Source organism: Hyaena hyaena, unplaced genomic scaffold (assembly GCF_003009895.1).
Source record: "Hyaena hyaena isolate Hyena2069 unplaced genomic scaffold, ASM300989v1 scaffold_72, whole genome shotgun sequence".
Lineage (NCBI taxonomy): Eukaryota > Metazoa > Chordata > Mammalia > Carnivora > Hyaenidae > Hyaena > Hyaena hyaena.
In genome coordinates this window covers 1,842,225-1,862,207 of record NW_024080703.1, presented here as the reverse complement: position 1 = coordinate 1,862,207, position 19,983 = coordinate 1,842,225, and the positions used below count along the sequence as shown (strand labels likewise).

Sequence of the window (19,983 nt, the reverse complement as noted above, 5' to 3'; positions counted from 1 at the left end):
GTTGCATCTGTACCATAAAGTGTTATTTTGGCCAATTTAATGTGAGTGTGAACGGTGACCTGAAAACTGGGCAAACAGCTCTTCAAAGCCCAAAAATACAGACGGGGGACGTACAGTGAGCCTAGCTCTGGGTGCTCCGAGGACAGCGCTGAAAACCCACCTTGTACATTCCTTTGATAACAGCTATGGCGTCAGCCAACTGCTGATTATAGCATTTTCTTATGATGTCCTCATTCTGCAAACCAAAAAATAAATACAATGAGCACCATAATGTATCTTCAAATACAGCTCTCACACCTACAAAGGGACTCAGTATAAAGCCATCATCCAGATCATCACGAATCTTGTGAGAGCTTCAACGTGTAACCATTTCTCCTATGCAGAAGTATGGGACTGCATTCAACCTGTACTTACACTTGACCAAAGGCAACAGAGAACTCAGGCAGGTAAAATAAATACAGACAATTTCAACGTTTTCTTTCACTTTACATATCAAAGTCTTTTTAATGTTTTCCTAGAATTGATTTTAAAAGTAGTAAAATCTACTTATAATTCATGTCCTGTCCTTATACCTTTTGAATGGGATATGCTCATAAAAGGAAATCTAGAGCCACTAACCCATAAACCAGAGTCATTTTCTGATTAACCAAACCAGTTGACCGTTGTTTTGGCTAACAATGAAAGATAGTACATTAAAAAAAAAAAAAAACAAAAAAAAACCACCTCACAAATCTTGATTCTGATTTCAATCCTGATTCCAGCATGGAGTGCAAATACCAATTAGGCCTTAGAGTTGTTGAGAACTGGATTCCAATATCATTGTGCCACTTCAATCTGTCTGACATGAAATAGGTTACTTGACCTCGGCATCTCAGTTTCCTTATCTGTATATCAGGGGTGTTCGGGTTTCATTTAAGCATTGATTTAGGGAGGAAACACATTTGAAACACTCAGGGTGCCTGGGTGGCTCAGTCGGTTAAGTGGCTGACTTCCACTCACTGGGCCTCACAGTTCATGAGTTTGAGCCCCGTGTCAGGCTCTGCTGACAGCTCAGAGCCTGGAGCCTGTTTCGGATTCTGTGTCTTCCTCTCTCTCTGCCCTTCCCCTGCTCGTGCTCTGTCCCCCCCGCCCTCTCAAAAATAAGTAAACATTAAAAAAAAAATTTTAAACGCTTTGTGTGGCTTTTAGAATGGTGGAATCAATACAACATGAGATTTTTGTTTTATAGTTGAGAAATAACAGTACCTGTTCTCTTCTTTCTTTCTTTCTTTCTTTCTTTCTTTCTTTCTTTCTTTCTTTCTTTCTTTCTTTCTTTCTTTCTTTCTTTCTTTCTTTCTTTTTGAGAGAGAGAAAGTGCAGGAGTGGAGGCCAGGATTAGAGGAGAAGAGACAGAATCTCAAACAGGCTCCATGTGTGGAGCCCAATATGGGGCTCGATCCTACGACCCTGAGATCACTACCCAAGTAAAATCAAGAGTTGGACATTCAACTGACAGAGCCACCCAGGCGCCCCCAGTACGTGTTCTTAATGAGAGATATAGACGCTAAGCTGACCAAAGATTTTAGGAAATTCCTGGAAACAACAGAATTTTCAAGCCTTTGGCTCTTACAGAGATAATAAGCACAAATAATGTATAAAATTGGGCTTAAGAGTCATATCTCAAACATCAAACTCTCTGGCTGGAAAAATAAACTCTGCTGTTTTTTTAACTGGTGCCCTTGAGCAGGTTAATGAAACTTTCTGGGCCTCAGTTGCCTCATTTGTAAAAGAAGGATAATAACTGCACCTACTTTATGAGGTGAGTGTGAGGATTAAATTAATTTGTGTCCAAAGTACTTACCAAGTTAGTAAAGCTATTATGTGTATCATCTATTATATGAGACACAACATAGGCAAATAATATTGCCATCATGAGTTGCTAAATGCAAAACGGGAGTACGTACCTACCTAAGCATGAGATCAAGCCATATGGAAGGAAATGAGAGAGAACTTGTACCTCTTGATAATGTTTTTCGATTGCTAGGATCCTGTCATGTAGAGTAGTGAAGAGGTTGAAAGACTCCTCTTTAAGACGGTCTTCAAACTTCAACTGAAGCAATTCTCTGAGGAACCCAAAATCCACCTCAAGAGATCTAATAACCTAAAAGTGGAAAAATATACATTATTGCAGAGAGAAAAGGTGCTCTGTGTAAAGGTTCTAGCACCTTGCCTGATTCTGGGCACAGAGAAGCAAATTTGGCCACTCCAAGGTATGCCTCTTTGGCAAACTGATTATTTTAGGCTGATTATTTTTAAGAAACTGCAAACAAAGGAGAAGCTCTGAAAACTGAGTATAAGCTACCCTTTTATAAGAGACATTTACATTTATAAGGGAAATCACCACTTGTAAGGGTGTCTCTAGCTGTACCAGCAAGAGGGGAATGATTCAAAATCTCTAGAAGCTCTTTTTTATTTTAAGTTTATTTATTTATTTTTGGGAGAGAGAGAGAGAAAGGGAGAAAAGGAGAGTGCACATGAGCAGGGGACAGGCAGAGAGACAGGGAGAGAGAGAATCCCAAGCAGGCTTCATGCTGTCAGCTTAGAGCCCAACATGTGCGACTTGATCTCATGAACCATGAGATCATGACCTGAGCCAAGGTCATGAGTTGGATGCTTAACCGACTGAGCCACCCAGACTCCCCCAGAAACTCTTATGTTGACCTAAGTCTGCATAACGACCATCCCCTTGTTTATTGTGCTTTACCTGGTAACCCCCCATAACTGCACTCTACCTCCCCCAACATCTTCTTTTGTGTTTAGTTGAAGGTGGTATTTAAGGGGATGGCTTCAGCCATTTCAGCGTTACTCAGTTTTCCTGGGTCTCTCCCACAAATGCAGGGGGTGTACATGTCACAAAAGTGTTTGATTTTCTCCTGTTAATCTGTCTAACATCAATCTGATTCTTAGACCAGCCAGATGAATATTGAAGGGTAGATAAAAATTTTTCCTCCCCAACATGGGGATATGATCTGGAATGTGGTCAGGGGCCTGTCCTGGCTCTTAAAAATACAATGTACATTGGAGGACTCCAGTTAATCTGCTAAATTAACATACGGTAGTGAAGTAAGGGAGAGAAGGTTCCTGGTGGTTTCTTCCAATACAGAATAAAATACCTGGGTTATTAACAACAGTCCTTTATCATACCTCAAAAGGCACAGTCCAAGATGTGGATTTTAAATCAGAGAAGATCGGCAAAAATTAATATTTGTTGTGAATTTACTAGCCAAACATTTAAGTATATGGCCAGCATGTTGACTAAGAATCATTTCTGATCATCATCAAAACATTCACTGTATTTTTGTCTCCTACCATCTATTTAAAATATATTCAATAGGCAATCTTCTCCTGCCCTGAGTGGAAACTTTAGGCAAGTCCATGGCTTTCCTGCTCTTTCTTGAGACTAGAAAGTCCTACCATCACTCAAAACACAGCCTCAAAGTGGCATTTGGAAGATGACTACTGCGAGTCAAATACTTGCAGCTTCATTCATACGTAAGACTGGATGATCACTCCTACTCCTTCCTCAGCCCCTATGGATCTAGAGTTCTTTCCTCCTTCTCTCTGCTGCTGGGGGGGCCCACCATCCTTTTAGATGCCTCTACTGGATAGGACTCAGAATGACCCCAAGACAATGCGCCTGCTCTCTCTCTCTTTCATAGGGCACATGTGGTCCTTGGGAAACAATCACACAATTCCTCACCCCAACAACCCCAGACATGCAGACTGATCCAAACGTAGCCACCCCATCTTCTTAGCTTCCTTACACGTGGCTGAGCACCAGTCCTCTGTGTCTTCCAAAAGCAGTAAACATACTTCAGTTTCCAGACAAGCCTGCCTTCCTAGCTTTGAGTTGAGGAAAGATTGCTTCTGGTAACTCCTCTCCTATGAAGAACATGGCAATGGTGCTTTCGCAATCACTTCAGGAATTCTTCCTCTTCGCCTCCTGACTCCTTTATTTTTCTTATCCCTGATCTAACTCAAAAGCTAAGAGTCACTGATCTGATATGCAAATTTCTTTTGCAAATTCTACAATTGGGATCAAACTCACTTTGGAATTTGCTACCTGGTAGACTAGCATCCTCATTTTAGTATCCTAAACCTAGGGGGAAGGTTTCATGAAATAGGTGAGGATACCAAGACTTCAAGAGGTTAAGGGACTATGGAATACGTTACATGGCCAGTAATGGAAGGCTCAGATTTGAACAGTCATGACTGACGCATACTCCTTTTTCTTTAGACCATGCTGTCAACTCATAAAGGGTACCATGTTGAAAAATCATTTAAAGAAATGTCTCAGGGGTGACTAGGTGGCTCAGTCTGTTAAGAATCCAACTCGTAATTTTAGCTCAGGTCATGATCTCACAGTTTGTGAGATCAGGCCCTGCGTCCCACTCTGTGCTGACAGCATGGAGCCTGCTTGGGAGTCTCTCTCTCTCCCTCTCCCTCTCTCCCTCTCCCTCTCTCCCTCTCCCTCTCTCCCTCTCCCTCTCTCCCTCTCCCTCTCTCCCTCTCTCCCTCTCTCTCTCTGCCCCTCCCTTGCTTGGGTGCTTTTTCTCTATCAAAATAAATAAATACACTTTAAAAAATATCTGAGAGCAAGTGAAGTCTTAAGGAATTCCTTAAATTCCAGGAACAGGCAGAAACGACTTTGCCTTTAGAAGAGCCAGGCCTATATGGTCTGTATATTCTGATGGAGGGAGGCACGGGACCCCTGTGTGGTCAAACAAACTCCACTAGACCTACGACTCCTACTATACACTCTAGATAAGATACAAACAAAACACAAATGACTACGTGAAGGCACTGGAGAATAAACAGAAGCAGGAGAATCCTAGAGAGGATCTGAAAGTTGGCAGAAGGAACCGATGCAGGACAAGATATAGAAATTTTGACACTAAATTCAGACGCTATAAAATCAGGTGTGCATGTTCGTATTGGAGGCAACCATTAAAAGAATAAAGATAAAGTGATTAATTACCAGCAGAGGAGAGAATAGGAACTAAAGAATGTATCAATCCAATGAAAAGTAGGGAGGGAGAAAGAAAAGAAGAAAGCTGAAGGACAATTACAAAATAAGTTGGCAGAAAAATAAAAATATATCAGTCATCACAATTAATATTAAGAGGAGAAACTAGCTGTTAAAAGAAATTATTAGATTGGATTTTCTAATATTCATTTTTGAGAGAGAGAGGAGAGAGTGTGAGTGGGGGAGGGGCAGAGGAATGGGGGTCTAGAGGATCCAAAGTGGGCCCTCTGCTGAGGCAGAGAGCCTGATGCAGGACTGGAACTCATGAACCATGAGATCATGACCTGAGCCGAAGTCGGACACTTAACTGAGTGAGCCACCCAGGAGCCTCGAGATTGGGTTTTTAAAACCTGATATACATATTTTGTAAAATACATACTTAAGACACACAGAAATGAGGTCAATGTAAGAATGAGAAAGGCTTACCAAACACTATACCAAAGAATGTTGACATAGGTATATTAGTACTGAACAGAATGGTAAAAATATAGAAATAGATATAGATTCACATACACATAGATTCCTATACACATATATACATACATATATACACATATACATATATTCACATACATACACATACACATGTACATATACATACATATACACTCTCAACTATTAACAAATGCAGATTATTTTTAATTTCCCATATCCAGGGCACAATGACAAAGACTGACCTCACGTGAACACAAGTTGCAAACAAACACCCAATAATTTGTCTCACAAAGAGTTTTTACTGACAACAGAGGACTGAAGTTAAAAATCAACAGGGGTGCCTGAGTTGTTCAGTCAGTTGAGAATCCGACTTCAGATGTTTAAATAAACATTAAAAAAAAATGCTCGCTTCTCTAGAACTACCTCCAGTTACAGGGGTCAAGTGATACAGTTAAGGCGAATGATAAACAAGCTGGGGTTTTCTACAGGGTTTTCTGCTTTCTTAACGTGGCCACCACCCCTCTCTACTTCTCTCATCCTCTCCTTCCTCTATGAAATGCAAATGGAGACTGGAAGTGGGGCAGCCATCTTGCTACTATGAGGTCAGAAATAAAGCAAAAACCATGCACTAATAATGGAGATTGGAAAAGATAAAACAAGTCTGGTATATAGATAACAACAGAGAGCTACTACCCTATTTACGGATTGTCTAACTCTAATTGACTTATTTAATTAAGCCAAGATAGTTGCATTTTCTATAAATAGAGCTATATGCCATCCTAATTGATACCAAGATCCAACTCAAGCAATTAGAGGAAGGAAAACAGAGAGAACCCCAAAAAGTAGAAAAAATTAAATAATAAAGATAAGAAATTTATGAGCTAGAAATAAAGATATGATGGAGAGGATTAATACATCTAGAAGTTGGGTCTCTGAAAAAAATTAATGAAATAGATAAAACTGCCAAGATTCATCTAGGAAAAAACAGAAACATGCAGACAAAATTATAATTTTTAAAAATATATAATTACAGATACAATAAAGATTTAAGAGTAATAAGAGAAGATAATTTAAAAATTTGGCATACCGAATACTTTTTAGAAAAACATAATGTCAAAACTGACCCACAAAGATTTAAGAAAATCTTAATATATCCATAAACAAAATAAAAATAGCAATAAAAGTAGGCACGCTGAGTTTTACAAGTGAGTTCTAACAAACAGTGAAGAAACAGGTAATTCCAATCTCATGCCAATTATTCCAGAGAAAAGAGTAAGGAACATCTCACAACTCATTTTATGAAGGTAATAAGACCCTGGTGCCAAGATTGAACAACAATAGTATGAGAAGAAAAGGGGTGCCTGGGTGGCTCAGTCGGTTAAGCATCTGGCTTTGGCTAGGGTCATGATCTCACGGTTGGTGGGTTTGAATCCCATTGTAGGCTCTGTGCTGACAACTCAGAGACTGGAGCCTGCTTCAGATTCTGTGTCTCCCTCTCTCTCTGCACCTCCCCCACTGATGCTGTCTCTCTCTGTCTCTCTCTCTCTCAAAAATAAACATTAGAAATTTTTAAAAAAAGAAGAAGAAAAGAAAAAATTATAGGACAGTCTCTTAGGAACATAAATGAAAAATGATCATTGGCAAATGATGTAGAAAGCAAAAAGAAATATTATGGTCCAGTTGGGTTCACTCCAGGTTTACTACTCAAAAATCGGTTTTCCTCAACATCACTCATCATCAGGAAAATACAAATCAAACCATAATGAGATACCACCTCACACCCATCAGAATGGCTAGCATGAACAACTCAGGCAACAACAGATGTTGGTGAGGATGCAGAGAAAGAGGATCTCTTTGCACTGCTGGTGGGAATGCAAACTGGTGCAGCCACTCTGAAAAACAGTACGGAGGTTCCTCAAAAAATTAAAAATAGAACTACCCTATGACCCAGCAATTGTATTACTAGGTATTTCTCCAAGGGCTACAGGTGTGCTGTTTCAAAGGGGCACATGCACCCCAATGTTTATAGCAGCGCTATCAACAATAGCCAAAGTATGGAAAGAGCTCAAATGTCCATCGATGGATGAGTGGATAAAGAAATGTAATATATATATATATATATATATACAGTGGAGTATTACTCGGCAATCAAAAAGAATGAAATCTTGCCATTTAAAACTATGTGGATGGAATTGGAGGGTATTATGCTAAGCGAAATTGGAGAAAGACAAATATCATATGACTTCACTCATATGAGGACTTTAAGATATAAAACAGATGAACATAAGGGAAGGGAAGCAAAAATAATATAAAAACAGGGAGGGAGACCAAACCTAAGAGACTCTTAAATATAGAGAGGAAACAGAGGGTTGCTGGAGGGGTTGTGTGAGGGGGGATGGGCTAAATGGGTGAGGGGCATTAAGGAATCTACTCCTGAAATCATTGTTGCACCATATGCTAACTAACTTGGATGTAAATTGAACTATAAATACATTTAAAAAAAAGATTACAGGGATTAAAAAAATCAGTTTTCCCCACATCATTACATAAAGGAGAAAAACTGTATGATTCAGTAGACCCAGGAAAAGCATTCAAATCCAGTCAATCATGATGTTATTTTAAATGCCTCTTATTAATTAAAAATAGAAGAAACACCCTTAATCAAATTGATTTAAGCATATTGTATCAGAATTCGGTTCAGCTATATGTTAAAAATCCAAGTAACAGAAGTGTAAATGAGAAATTGTTTCTCTTTCACTAGAAATTGATGTGGGCAAGCAGGGGTGAAAATGACACAGGTCCCTCCCATTTTATCACTCTGCTGCATACACTGCCTCAAAATCTCAGTACAAACGTTAGCACCCATGGTCTAGGCACAGAAATAAGGAAAAGGAAGAAAGGGAAGGGGAGGAAGGGGAGCGGGAGAAAGGACGGGAGGTAGGGAGAAGGGGAGGAGGAAGAAGTGACATAGCAAAAAATAAGTGCACGTGAATGGTTCCTTACAGAAGGTTTCCCCAAACTGCCACATGTTTCCACCTAATTCCACTGCCCAGAAGTTAGTCATCTGGATGTGCCAAGTTGCAAGGAAATAAAGTTATAAAACTGGTCTGAAGGCATTTAGAAAAGACAGTAAGTTGGCAAGTATGTTAGAAAATAACTTTCAAAAGTTACGAGTGGGGGTGTAAATTGGTATAATCTCTGTGCAGGGTGATTTGGCAAATATCCTTCAATATGACTAATGGATACATCCTCTGACTCAGAAATTCCACTTTTAAATTTATGCCACAAATTTGCTGGCCTATGAGTATGTACAGAATTATTCATCGCAGTAGAAGATTTAAGATAACCAAAGATACACATATTATGATATGATATACTTTTGAAATAGGCAAGGGTATGGAATGATTTTCAAGTTATATTGTTGAGTGAAAAAACAAAGTACACAAGAGTATTTCTAGTTGCACGATATCCCGTGTGACAGTTTTATTGATTGAGGACTTTAATAACTCTTGATATCCAATGTATATGAAATGTGCTGTTTCTTTGCAATCAAGAAAGATCCAGAGGAAATATGATGGAATGTCAAGAATTGACAAAGTTGTATGATGGGTAGCCCAAGTTATTCATTAGAGTATTCTCCACATTTTTCTACACGCCAAAAATATTTTACAATTTTTAAAAGTATCACAAATAGAAAATGTTCACAGATGTCAAAAGAATTTCAAGGACAGTAACAACATGGTTTAGGAAACACACGTGAACACGATGTAACTATAAGCACTAGTTTATACAAATTATTTTTAAAAATACAGGTGTCAATCCAATTCAACTTGTAAAAGATGCTAATATTTAAATTTTTTTAATCATTTCAATTCTGTGAAGGAAAGAGACATTAAAGGTAAACGTTACCTAAAATACCTAAAATAATCTCAGACGTTTCAAAAAAAAATCCAGATTTACCTGTACTAGCTTCTCAGTAGATGAACTCAACTCTTTTAATGGTAAAATTTCACTGGAATCTGTTTGAGTAGCATGGTCTGTGCTGAAAAAGCCAACCTTCAAATCATCGGAAATTTTAAGTCTGGAAAAAAAGAACGGAGATTAAAAGTGCTTTCTATAATAGATATTTCCTTTAATGTGTGCTATTACACATTTTTTTGTGTAAATCATGTTACATATATTTTTAAAGTTTATCTAGTTTGAGAGAGAGAGCATGTGCGGGGCAGGGCAAAGAGAGAGGGAGAGAAAGAATCCCAAGCAGGTTCCGCATTGTCAGCGTAGAGCCTGACATGGGGCTTGAACCCATGAACTGCGAGATCAGGACCTGAGCCAAAGTCAAGATTTGGATGCTTAACCGACTAAGCCACCCAGGCACCCCAAATCATATTATATTTTAAAGATTCGAAGTGACTGATGAGGTGCAGAGAGCTCTGAATTATCTGCTCATGACCTAGGGTTTTCACTAGGACTCTGCACTGTGGCATATTGCTCTAGGGTACTCATCTTATTTCCATTCTCTGAGATATGATCAGTTTGAGCCTCCTTTTAATATCCTCTCTACTGTTTTACCTGTGCTACTGCTTAAAGCCATTATACATTATACACAGGCATATCAAGCAAAAATACTTTAAGACAGCGGTTCTCAAAATGTGGCCAGAGGACCTCTGGGGTTCCAGGATACTCTTCCAGGGAGTCGACAAGGTCAAAATTATTTTCATGATAGTATTAAGATTTTTGTTTTTAGAGAGAGAAAGTGCACAAGTAGGGTAGAGGCAGAGAGAGAGAGAGAGAGAGAGAAAGAGAGAATCTTAAGCAGGCTCCATGCTCTGGTAGGAGTGGATTCCACACCGGGCTGGATCCCACAACCCTGGGATCATGACCTGAGCCAAAATCAAATCAGATGCTCAAGCAACTGAGCCACCCAAGCACCCCAATAGCATTAAAATTTTATTTGCTCTTCCACTATCATGCTCTCACAAGTGTTCGGTGGAGTTTTCCAGAAGCTATAGGTTATGCAAGTACATGACATGAAGGTAGAAGCAGATTTGAGAATTCAGCTCTCATGTGCTAAGCCTGGCACTGAAAAGGTTTGCAACAATGTAAAGCAATGACACTATACTCATTAAAGTTTTCGTTTTGAAAAATAAAGTTCATTTTTCTTTAAAATGTGTTCACATTAACATAGAATAGAATATTGATATTAACACAGAATTGGTTTACCATTATTTTAAGTGAATATATGTATATTCTTAGCATCTCCTTTTAAAATTCTAATATGGTTACCATGAATAGTCATTAACTAAAGCTCTTTGAGGTCCCCAGTAATTTTTGAGACTATAAAAGTTCCTGAAACCAAACAATTTGAAGATTCTTCTTTGAGAATCTACCATACTGTACTGGATTTTGATGCCATTTCTTGAGAAATCTGAGTTGAGGTATTTGTAAACTCTTCCTACAGACTTTTTTTTTTTTAATGTTTTTTATTTATTTCTAGGAGGGAGAGAGAGACAGTGTGAGCAGGGGAGGGTCAGAGAGAGAGGGAGTCACAGACTCCGAAACAGGCTCCAGGCTCTGAGCTGGCAGTCAGCACAGAGCCCGACGCAGGGCTCGAACCCACGAACCGTGAGATCATGACCTAAGCGAAAGTCGGATGCTTAACTGACTAAGCCACCCGGGCGCCCCTCTTCCTACAGACCTTTAATGAAGGGTATCTTAAATAGTAAAAAGAAAGCCAATTTTCTGGATTCACTTTCTTTTCAATTTGATCGAACTCACAACTACCAGCTTCTAAAATGTCAGCTAAAAAAAGGAAGCCACGAAAGCCCCAGTGGAATCACCAGACTCTTTAGGGCAGGCCCGGAAGAAGACAGAGTGCTTCTATTTTCTGTTGTCTGCTGACCAGCTGACCCTGATGGGAGCACCCCATGCAACCCTTTCCCTCCTTTTTATTTGCCGGCAGAGGCTCACATTTATCTCCCCCGGAAATCAGGGCAGGGTGATCATATTCCCAGTGCCGAGGGTAACTCTCGTCTTGTCTCCAACACAGAGATCCCAGTCTGGGCGGATGTCTTCGGGGAGGGTATGGAACTTGGTTCTGGCATGAATGACATGAGGAAGGAAGGATCTGTTGGGGCTTGTGGGAAAGCTTTTGACACTCTGACACCGACATCGGCACCAGAGGAGAGTTTTCCTCTGTGACTCTGAACACTGCCTTGTGTGCAAGCGATTCCAAGAAATGCCACGGCCATCTGGTGACCACAAGTGGGGCCAGCCAGAGGGCAGAGCTAGCACATAAACGATGAGCGTTTAAAGAAACAAATAATTTTGACCGATGACTTTGTTTAGCCATTGAATCAACTAGATCTAAAATCTGTCATACCTCTGGTCTTCCTGCATCATATAGTAAATGCAACAATTGCTGAGAGTTTCTGCCAGTCACAGCTGAAGGCATCCTGGTACTCTAGCTATGTGATATTATATAAATTACTTACCCTTTCTGTGCCTTAATTTCTTCTTATCAAAAATAATAGTACCTATTTCATACAGGATTAGTGTGTTAATACCCAGAAGTACTTTGAATGTGCATGTCACATACTAAGCCCTTAAGAAATATTAACTGCTGCGGCTCCTGGGTAGCAAGCGTCCGACTTGGCTCACGTCAGGATCTCACGGTTCGTGGGTTAGAGCCCTGCATGAGGCTCTGTGCTGACAGCTCAGAGCCTGGAGCCTGCTTCAGATTCTGTGTCTCCTTCTCTCTCTGTCCCTTCCCCCACTCGCTCTCTGTCTCTGTCTCCTTTCCCTCAAAAATAAATAAACATTAAAAAAAAGAAATGTTAACTGCTATTGGTGCTGTGGTGGCAATTGTTACCATCACTCTTATGAGGTATAGTTTTTTTCATTATGTTTGGAAAAAACCATTGAAGTATAGTAATATTCAACCAAGAAACGCTAAATTTAAATTTATAAAATTTTAAACATTTAATATAATGATTTTCAATTAATCCCCCTAAATTCTGAACTCATCTTCCACATGCTCATTAATATCAGACTGATGACAGATCTCATCAGTAGCATCACCCAGATGGGGAGGGAGCATCAGTAATGTTGTCCACCTCAGTTTCAACGAATACTTCTGGTGTTTTGCCTTAGAAAATTGTATTCTAGATTTGGTCTAATTTCATTTCAGGAGGCTATATCTTTTTCTCACTAACACAGTCCTACTGGAAGAGGCGACCTCCTTGGTCTCTGAGTGTCTCTGTACGTTCCTTCTGCGTATGCCAAGAATGCACACTCCTGACCACTCTTTCCGCAGGCCATTCCTCAGAGTTGAGTTTGCAGCGAGCAATCTTGAAGAATGAGGTAATGCCTTTCCTCTGACAAGAAGCAGACTGACACTTTTTAGTATAAAATGTGGCAAGCTCAGGGATGCCCTCCTTACATGCAACACACTGTGTATACAGGTATCTATGACGGGTCTTCAGTGTTACCCTCATGGCACTGAGGGGGCATGGCAAATCAACGCAAAAACCGTGACAGTCTGGATACTGCTTTTGCAATGACGATAAAGTCCTTTGTCTCTGACCCAGGAGTCTTGTGTCTTCTGCTAACAGCCGTGAAACAAGCAAACTTAGCTTATAAGTAGGGTAAGATCTCAAACGCTGCAGAGTCCTTGACAAATACCTGACCCATAAATCCTCTCAATAAATGCCTCTTGTATTGAATTTTTTATTATTTTATTTTTGTAAAATTTTAAAAAATTTATTTAAGTAATCTCTACATCCAACACGGGACTCAAACTCATGACCCTGAGATCAAGAGTTGCATGCTCTTCTGACTGAGCCAGCCACACACCTCTGTATTGAATTTTTTAAGACTGAGATATAGGAATTAACTAAAAAGATCATCAATATTTAAAGCTTTGTCTACCTACCATTTACAACCATTTCTGAAAATCATTTGTGAAAACCAGCACTAAATTATAATTATTATGTTAAAATTCAGTATATTTTACTACATTGTAGAAATGGATGAATCATATTATCTATGATAAAAACTTTTTTTAAATGTACACTTTAAAGCAGTTTATAACAAATAAGAGAGAACTAATTTTTAAGTGATGATAAGATAAAATTTCAGGGAAAATGTTTTTGATACTTTTCAAGGATGACAACTATTACTGATGACAAATTATACATGTGGCAAGCTTTTTTCTAGAATACGTGTTTCAGAAATTTTAAAGAAATTCTTTTTTACACAGTTTGAAATCTTTTTTTATTTTTAAAATGCTTTTATTTTTGAGAGAGAGAGAGAGAAAGAGAGCATGCACAAGCTAGGAAGGGGCAGAAAGGGAAGGAGACACAGAATCTGAAGCAGGCTCCAGGTTCTGAGCTGTCAGCACAGAGCTTGACTTGGGGCTCAAATCCCCGAACGGTAAGACCATGACCTGAGCTGGAGTTGGACGCTTAACTGACAGAGCCACCCAGATGCTCCTGAAATCTTTTAAAACATGAAATAAAAAGAAAATACAATGTTTATATACAATGGAATATTATTCCACCATTAAAAAAAAGGTAATTCTGCCATTTGTGGGACAACATGGAGGAACACTGAGGCCATTATACTAAGTAAAATAAGTTAGACAGAGGAAGACAAATATTGTATGATCTCACTTACATGAGGAATCTAAGAAAGCCAGACTCACAGAAGCACAGAAAGGAATGGTGTTTACAGAGGCTGAGGGGTGGGGAAATGGAGAGATGTTACTCAAACTCCTAATTGTAAGAGAAATAAGTTCTGGGATCTAATGTGCAGCATAGTGGTTACAGTCAACTGTACTGTATTGTGTACTTGAAAGTTGCTAAGAGGGTGAATCTTAAATGTTCTCACATGCACACAAAAGTAATTACGTGAGGTGATGATGTGTTAACTAACTTTATTGTGGTGACCATCTTATAATAAAAACATATACCAAATCACATCATACACCTTGAACTTAGACAATGTCATGTGTCAATTATAAATCGGTGAAGCTCGGGGGCGGGGGAAGAAAAGGGAGATTTTGTAATACCTACTCACAAAATAATTTTTCTTAATGTTTATTTAGGGAGAGAGCAAACATGCCGAAGGGGGAGGGGCAGAGAGAGAGAGGGAGAGAGAGAATCCAACCAGGCTCTGTGCTGTCATCGCACAGCCCAACACGGGGCTTAGGCTCACACACTTTGTGATCATGACCTGAGCCGAAATCAAGAGCAGGACGCTTACTGAGCCACCTGGGAGACCCCAATAATAATTTATTGCAAAGGGAAGAATGGTAAGTTTGTGATAGAGAACCCTGGCAAACACCAACCCAAAAAGTCAAAGTTAACGTACCAAAGGGGAAACAGATTGAAAAACATTTGCCCACTGAAGTTAATGCCCTGGAAAGAGCACATCTCCGTTTCTGGGGCATTCTTGCCAAGCATGTATAACCTGAGTCTGCTTATAAGAAAGCGTCAGATAGGGGCGCCTGGGTGATTGAGCGAGTGACTTCGGCTCAGGTCATGATCTCACGGTTTGTGGGTTCGAGCCCCACATCAGGCTCTGTGCTGACAGCTAGCTCAGAGCCTGGAGCCTGTTTCAGATTCTGTATCTCCCTCTCTCTCTGATCCTCCCCTGTTCACATGCGTGCTCTCTCTCTCTCTCTCTCTCAGAAATAAATAAAAAACATTTTTAAAAAACCTTTAAAAAAAAGCATCAGATAGAGCTGGTTATCCTACAGAATTTGAAGTCGATACTTTTTAAAAGTATGCAGGGAGAAGCTAAGGAACTCTTTTGCACTGAATGTATCTGAAGGGCCAGGATTGCTATACGCAACATACATTCCTAGTTAGGATCCTGAACAGCAAAGGAAAAAGGTGTTGTTAGTACACTTGGCACAACTTGAAGGGGCCTATTGTAGTGTGGGGCCGAAGTTGGTCTCCTGACTTTGAAAGTTGTGTGCTGGTTATATGAGAGCATTTCCATTTTAGGAAGATCGCACTGTAATGCTTAGCAGTGGTGGGCACTAATTCGATAGCTTGCTCTCAAAATGTTCTATAAAGACTAATGATGATGAGTGTATGAGTTTGTGTGTGTGTGAATGTGTACAAAGGGAGGGGACAGGCAGGAGGAAGAGAGAGGAAAGGCAAATATGGTAAAATGTTAAGAACTGAAGAATCTCAGTGAAGGGGATATGAACGATCTTAGTTCTGTTCTGGCAACTCTTCTGTAGATTCAAAGTAATTTCAAAATACTTTTTTTAAGTAAGCTTCATGTCCAGCAGGGAGCCCTATGGGGGCCGGGGGGGGGGGGGCTTGAACTCCTGACTGTGAGATCAAGAGCGGAGCTGGGGTGCCTAGGTGGCTCAGTCGGTTGAGCGTTCAACTCTTGGTTTCAGCTCAGGTCATGATCTCATGGTTTCATGAGTTTGAGCCCCACACTGGGCTCTGTGCTGGCAGCACAGAGCCTGCTTCAGATTCTCTCTGCCTCTCTCTCTCTGCTCCCCACTGACTTGAGCTGTCTCTGTCTATCTCAAAATAAATAAACTTAAATTAAGAAAAAGAGAGAGAAACATCAAGACCGGAGCTGAGATCAAGAGTCAGATGCTAAACTGACTGAGCCATCCAGGCACCCTCGAAGTAAATTCTTTTTTAAAAGTCATGTGCATTCTTCAAGCAAGCTCAAATTTCACCAACTTCAACCAGTAAGAATTGTCAATACTTTAGGTCTTAATGAACAATGAAATGTGACTTTGGAAGCAACATAGACCACATCTGTAGATGCTACTTCAAACTCATTTTCCAAGTCACAGGTAAGGCGGTCAGTTTTTATGAGAGCCTGGAATAAAAGACACCTAGACTGTAGGGCAAGGTGCTTTTCCACGTGGATCTTATGATCCAGCAGATAAGATGGCTCTCAAGAGTGCCTGTGACAAACAGGGATGATCTGTGATCCTGTGGCAAGCACCACTAAGAAGGTCACAGCAGAGACCTCTAGGATTTTAGGGCAAATCTTATGCCTTCTTGAATGGAGAACTATGATCCTTTTGAGAAACAAGCCTGGCTTGCTACTGAGCCTGGAAAAGACTATGTAACCATGAGTCATCAGGCCTGAGTTTCCCATGACAAACTGGGTTTTATCTGCCCCACCGAACCATAACATTGGGCATGAGCAGCTTCAGTCTCATAAGATGGAAGTGACCTACAGGAGACCAGGCTCTAGAAGGGAAGACACGTGTAAGGGACAGGTAGCTCCGGCTGCCTTGCCTCTTCCCCTTCAGTGCATGGTTGCAGCCTCACGGGAAGTTCTGTGTGATCATTTGATTGAGGAAGAAGAACTCAAGCCTAGTTAACAGACCGTGCTGCCATCTGAAGGGGATATCTCTAGTCCCACAGCCCTGCTCAGGGGTGACCATGAAGGACAGCCGTGAAGGAAAATCCTTCTACCGAATAGAATTTGAAGTAGCACATTTGGTTGTTTACATTTTCTGGATGAGAGACAGCCAGGATTGTGTATCTGTATTAATTTACGTTCTGTTGCTCAAGTTTTCAGTGGATGATGGTCAGGAACTTGGAAAGAAGAAGACGGAGAAATTGGTGACAAGAAAGTCTGGGGAAGAATTCTATGGATGTCCTTTTAAGAACAGGTACAGGCTATATAGATACTTGTGCCCGATGAGAATGCTCACCAAAGAGAATCCACCACAGGGAAAGTATTCAGTGATCAAGTAGGCAAAATGACACCCTCTGTGGATAGCAGCTTGATAGTTTTCTGCAACCAACCCAGTGCTCATTCAATGGCCCTTGAACCAAACGGCTATGGTGGCAGGGATGGAGTTCAACAACATGGACTTCCCCTTATAGAGGCTGGCGTGGCTGCTACAAGCATTGGGTGCCTAATCAGCCAACAATACAGATCAATTCAGAGTCCCTAAATGGCAGTGTTAACCATTGCGGGGGGGGGGGGGGTAGCCAGCCACCCGGTGGCAGCTTGATAACATTGAACCTCTTCCATTATCCTCACTGGGATAGACATAAACATATTCTGGATATGGATTTAATTGAACGGATACCTGGCTGCTTCGTGATCCTTTTGCCATTGAACCAAATGGGAGAGAATGGGATCCGGCTGAAATGGTTGATTCTTATTCTAAATCTCTAGAAATTTAACAAGGCAAGAACTTAAACCTTGGTTAAGTGGGTTGTTGGTATACAATGGAGTCAGGGAAGACTGGGTCTGGAACCCAGGGGATTCTCTGGGGTGCTTCTTAGCATTCCATGCTGACGGGAAGCAGAATTTGCCACCCCAAAATATGCCTCTTTAGTGTAAGGATTATCATGAGCTAGTTATTTTTAAGGATGAGCAGGGACAGAAGCTCTGAAAACAGAACAGAAGTTGCCCTTTTGTAAGGGACGTGTACATTTATGAGGGTTCTCTCCATTGGTAAGGGTGTCCCAAGCTGTACCAGCAAGAGAAGGAAGACTCAATCTCTAGAAATTTAACAAGGCAAGGACTGAAATCTGCATTAACAACCATACCCTTCTTTACTGTGCTATGCTTGGTAACCTCCCATAACTGGCTCCCCTCTCACCCTCCAACATCTTCTTTTGTCTTTTGGTGGAGATGGTATTTAAGGTGGTAGCATGGGCCATTTTGGGGAGTTACTAAATTTGCTTGGGTGTCGTCCATGCATACATGTTATTAAACTTTTTTTTAAATTTTTTTTAATGTTTTATTTATTTCTAGGAGAGAGAGACAGCATGAGCAGGGGAGGGTCAGAGAGAGAGGGAGTCACAGACTGAAACAGGCCCCAGGCTCTGAGCTGGCAGTCAGCACAGAGCCTGATGCGGGGCTCGAACCCATGAACCGAGAGATCATGACCTAAGCGAAAGTCGGACGCTTAACCGACTAAGCCACCCAGGCGCCCCACATGTTATTAAACTTCTTTGTTTTTCTACTATCAATCTGTCTTTTATTACAGGGGTCTCAGCCAAAAACCTGCGTAGAAGGGTATAGGGAAGGGTTTTGTTTGTTTGTTGTTGTTTTTTAAAGATTTTAAATAATTTCTACACCAACGTGGGGCTCCAGATCACAAGCCTCAGATCAAGAGTCACATGCTCCACTGACTGAGCCAGACAGGCCCCCTGGGAAAGTTATTTTTGAGAACTCAGGACCTTCAGGAATAAAGATGCTGATCTCCCAGCTAAGTAAAGAACCTCAGTCTGTCTACAACTTTCAGCAAACTTCTTCCACACAACGAGCTCTGGCCAGCCCTCTGACAGGTTTCTCTGCCACCAGCCATGTTTTCTCCCAAGAGGCCCTAATCTCTGCCTTGGACAGGGATCGGGTGGAAGTGAGGGTCTTCTAAATTCTTAGTTCCTTTCTCTTTAACTCTCCCTCTGCCCTTGGAACCACAGCTCCATTCTTCGTTTGCTGCTAGAATACTGTTTAAAGTTATCTTTTACCAACTTTACTGCCTTTTGTGAGAAATAAGCTCACTGACCCAATCAGAGGAGGGACGTGGAGACTCAGAACAGTGAAGCGAGGTTTTAATCAACGTTCTTGCAAGAGTGGGTGTCTGATGGACAGGCAGTTAGTTACAGCAGGCAATTTATCCCCTAGCATGCAAGTCCCGCCCCTGATTCCTCATTGGCTCAGTACTACAGAGGTTCCAGCCTTACCCAGACCTCGCCTAGGCCCATGTAAGGCAAAAAGTACATTCCTTGAGGTGCCCCCCAGACTTCAGTTCTTTGGCGCATTCTCATGGCAAAGTCCATGAAAATAAGCCCACAAAATGGAAAGAGGAAGAAGAACCAGGAAGTGAAGTGTCTAAGGGTTTGGGACTCCATTGGGGGGAGTGGGGGGATGGGAGGGAGTTTGTACATATTCCCAATAGGTTGTAAATCTATTGTTAACTAGACACACTGCTTTTATTTGGTATTTCTGAAAAGAATCATCTCAGTTCTCTCTCATACTTTTACTAGTTAAAAATACTGAATACTTAATAAGGAACAGGAAATATTCCCCCATTCAAATACTGGCAAGGTTTCTCTGCCCGAGTGCTAGCGCAATAAAGTAAACACAATCACTGAACCTGTTTATATTCTACAATGCTGCACATTTAACAGACCTCAACGCTTCCTACTCCAGTCTAGAAATACAATCCTTCACCCTCCCTGATGCCAACTAGCTCTTTTTAACTATTCGACTTCATTTTTCATTAACCTTGAATGTGTATGTTCTTTCTTTTCCATTTCAAGCAAAAAAAAATCTACTGTGGGCAGTAGGTTTATGGAAAGTGGGTAGCTATTATGAATATACAATGTCAATTACATCTCAATAAAGCTGGAAAAAAATAAGTTAAAAGTATTTTTAAAAACATCCCCAATACATGTATTTTCAGGACATGGTTTAAATACTTGGAATAACATTTTCAGGTATTCCTTCTGGTGCCATAATGTTATGAT

The 19,983-nt window shown here is 40.6% G+C and overlaps 1 protein-coding gene across 1 annotated transcript in view; it reads right to left on the bottom strand.

The window, feature by feature from the left end:
• Positions 1-19,983, bottom strand: part of CUNH10orf67 (chromosome unknown C10orf67 homolog) — a 162,011-nt gene that overhangs the window by 137,120 nt on the left and 4,908 nt on the right. Inside the window, 3 exon segments of the mRNA XM_039233064.1 lie at positions 161-235; positions 1,997-2,140; positions 9,461-9,581. Of these exon segments, the coding sequence (XP_039088995.1) occupies positions 161-235; positions 1,997-2,140; positions 9,461-9,581 (340 nt within the window).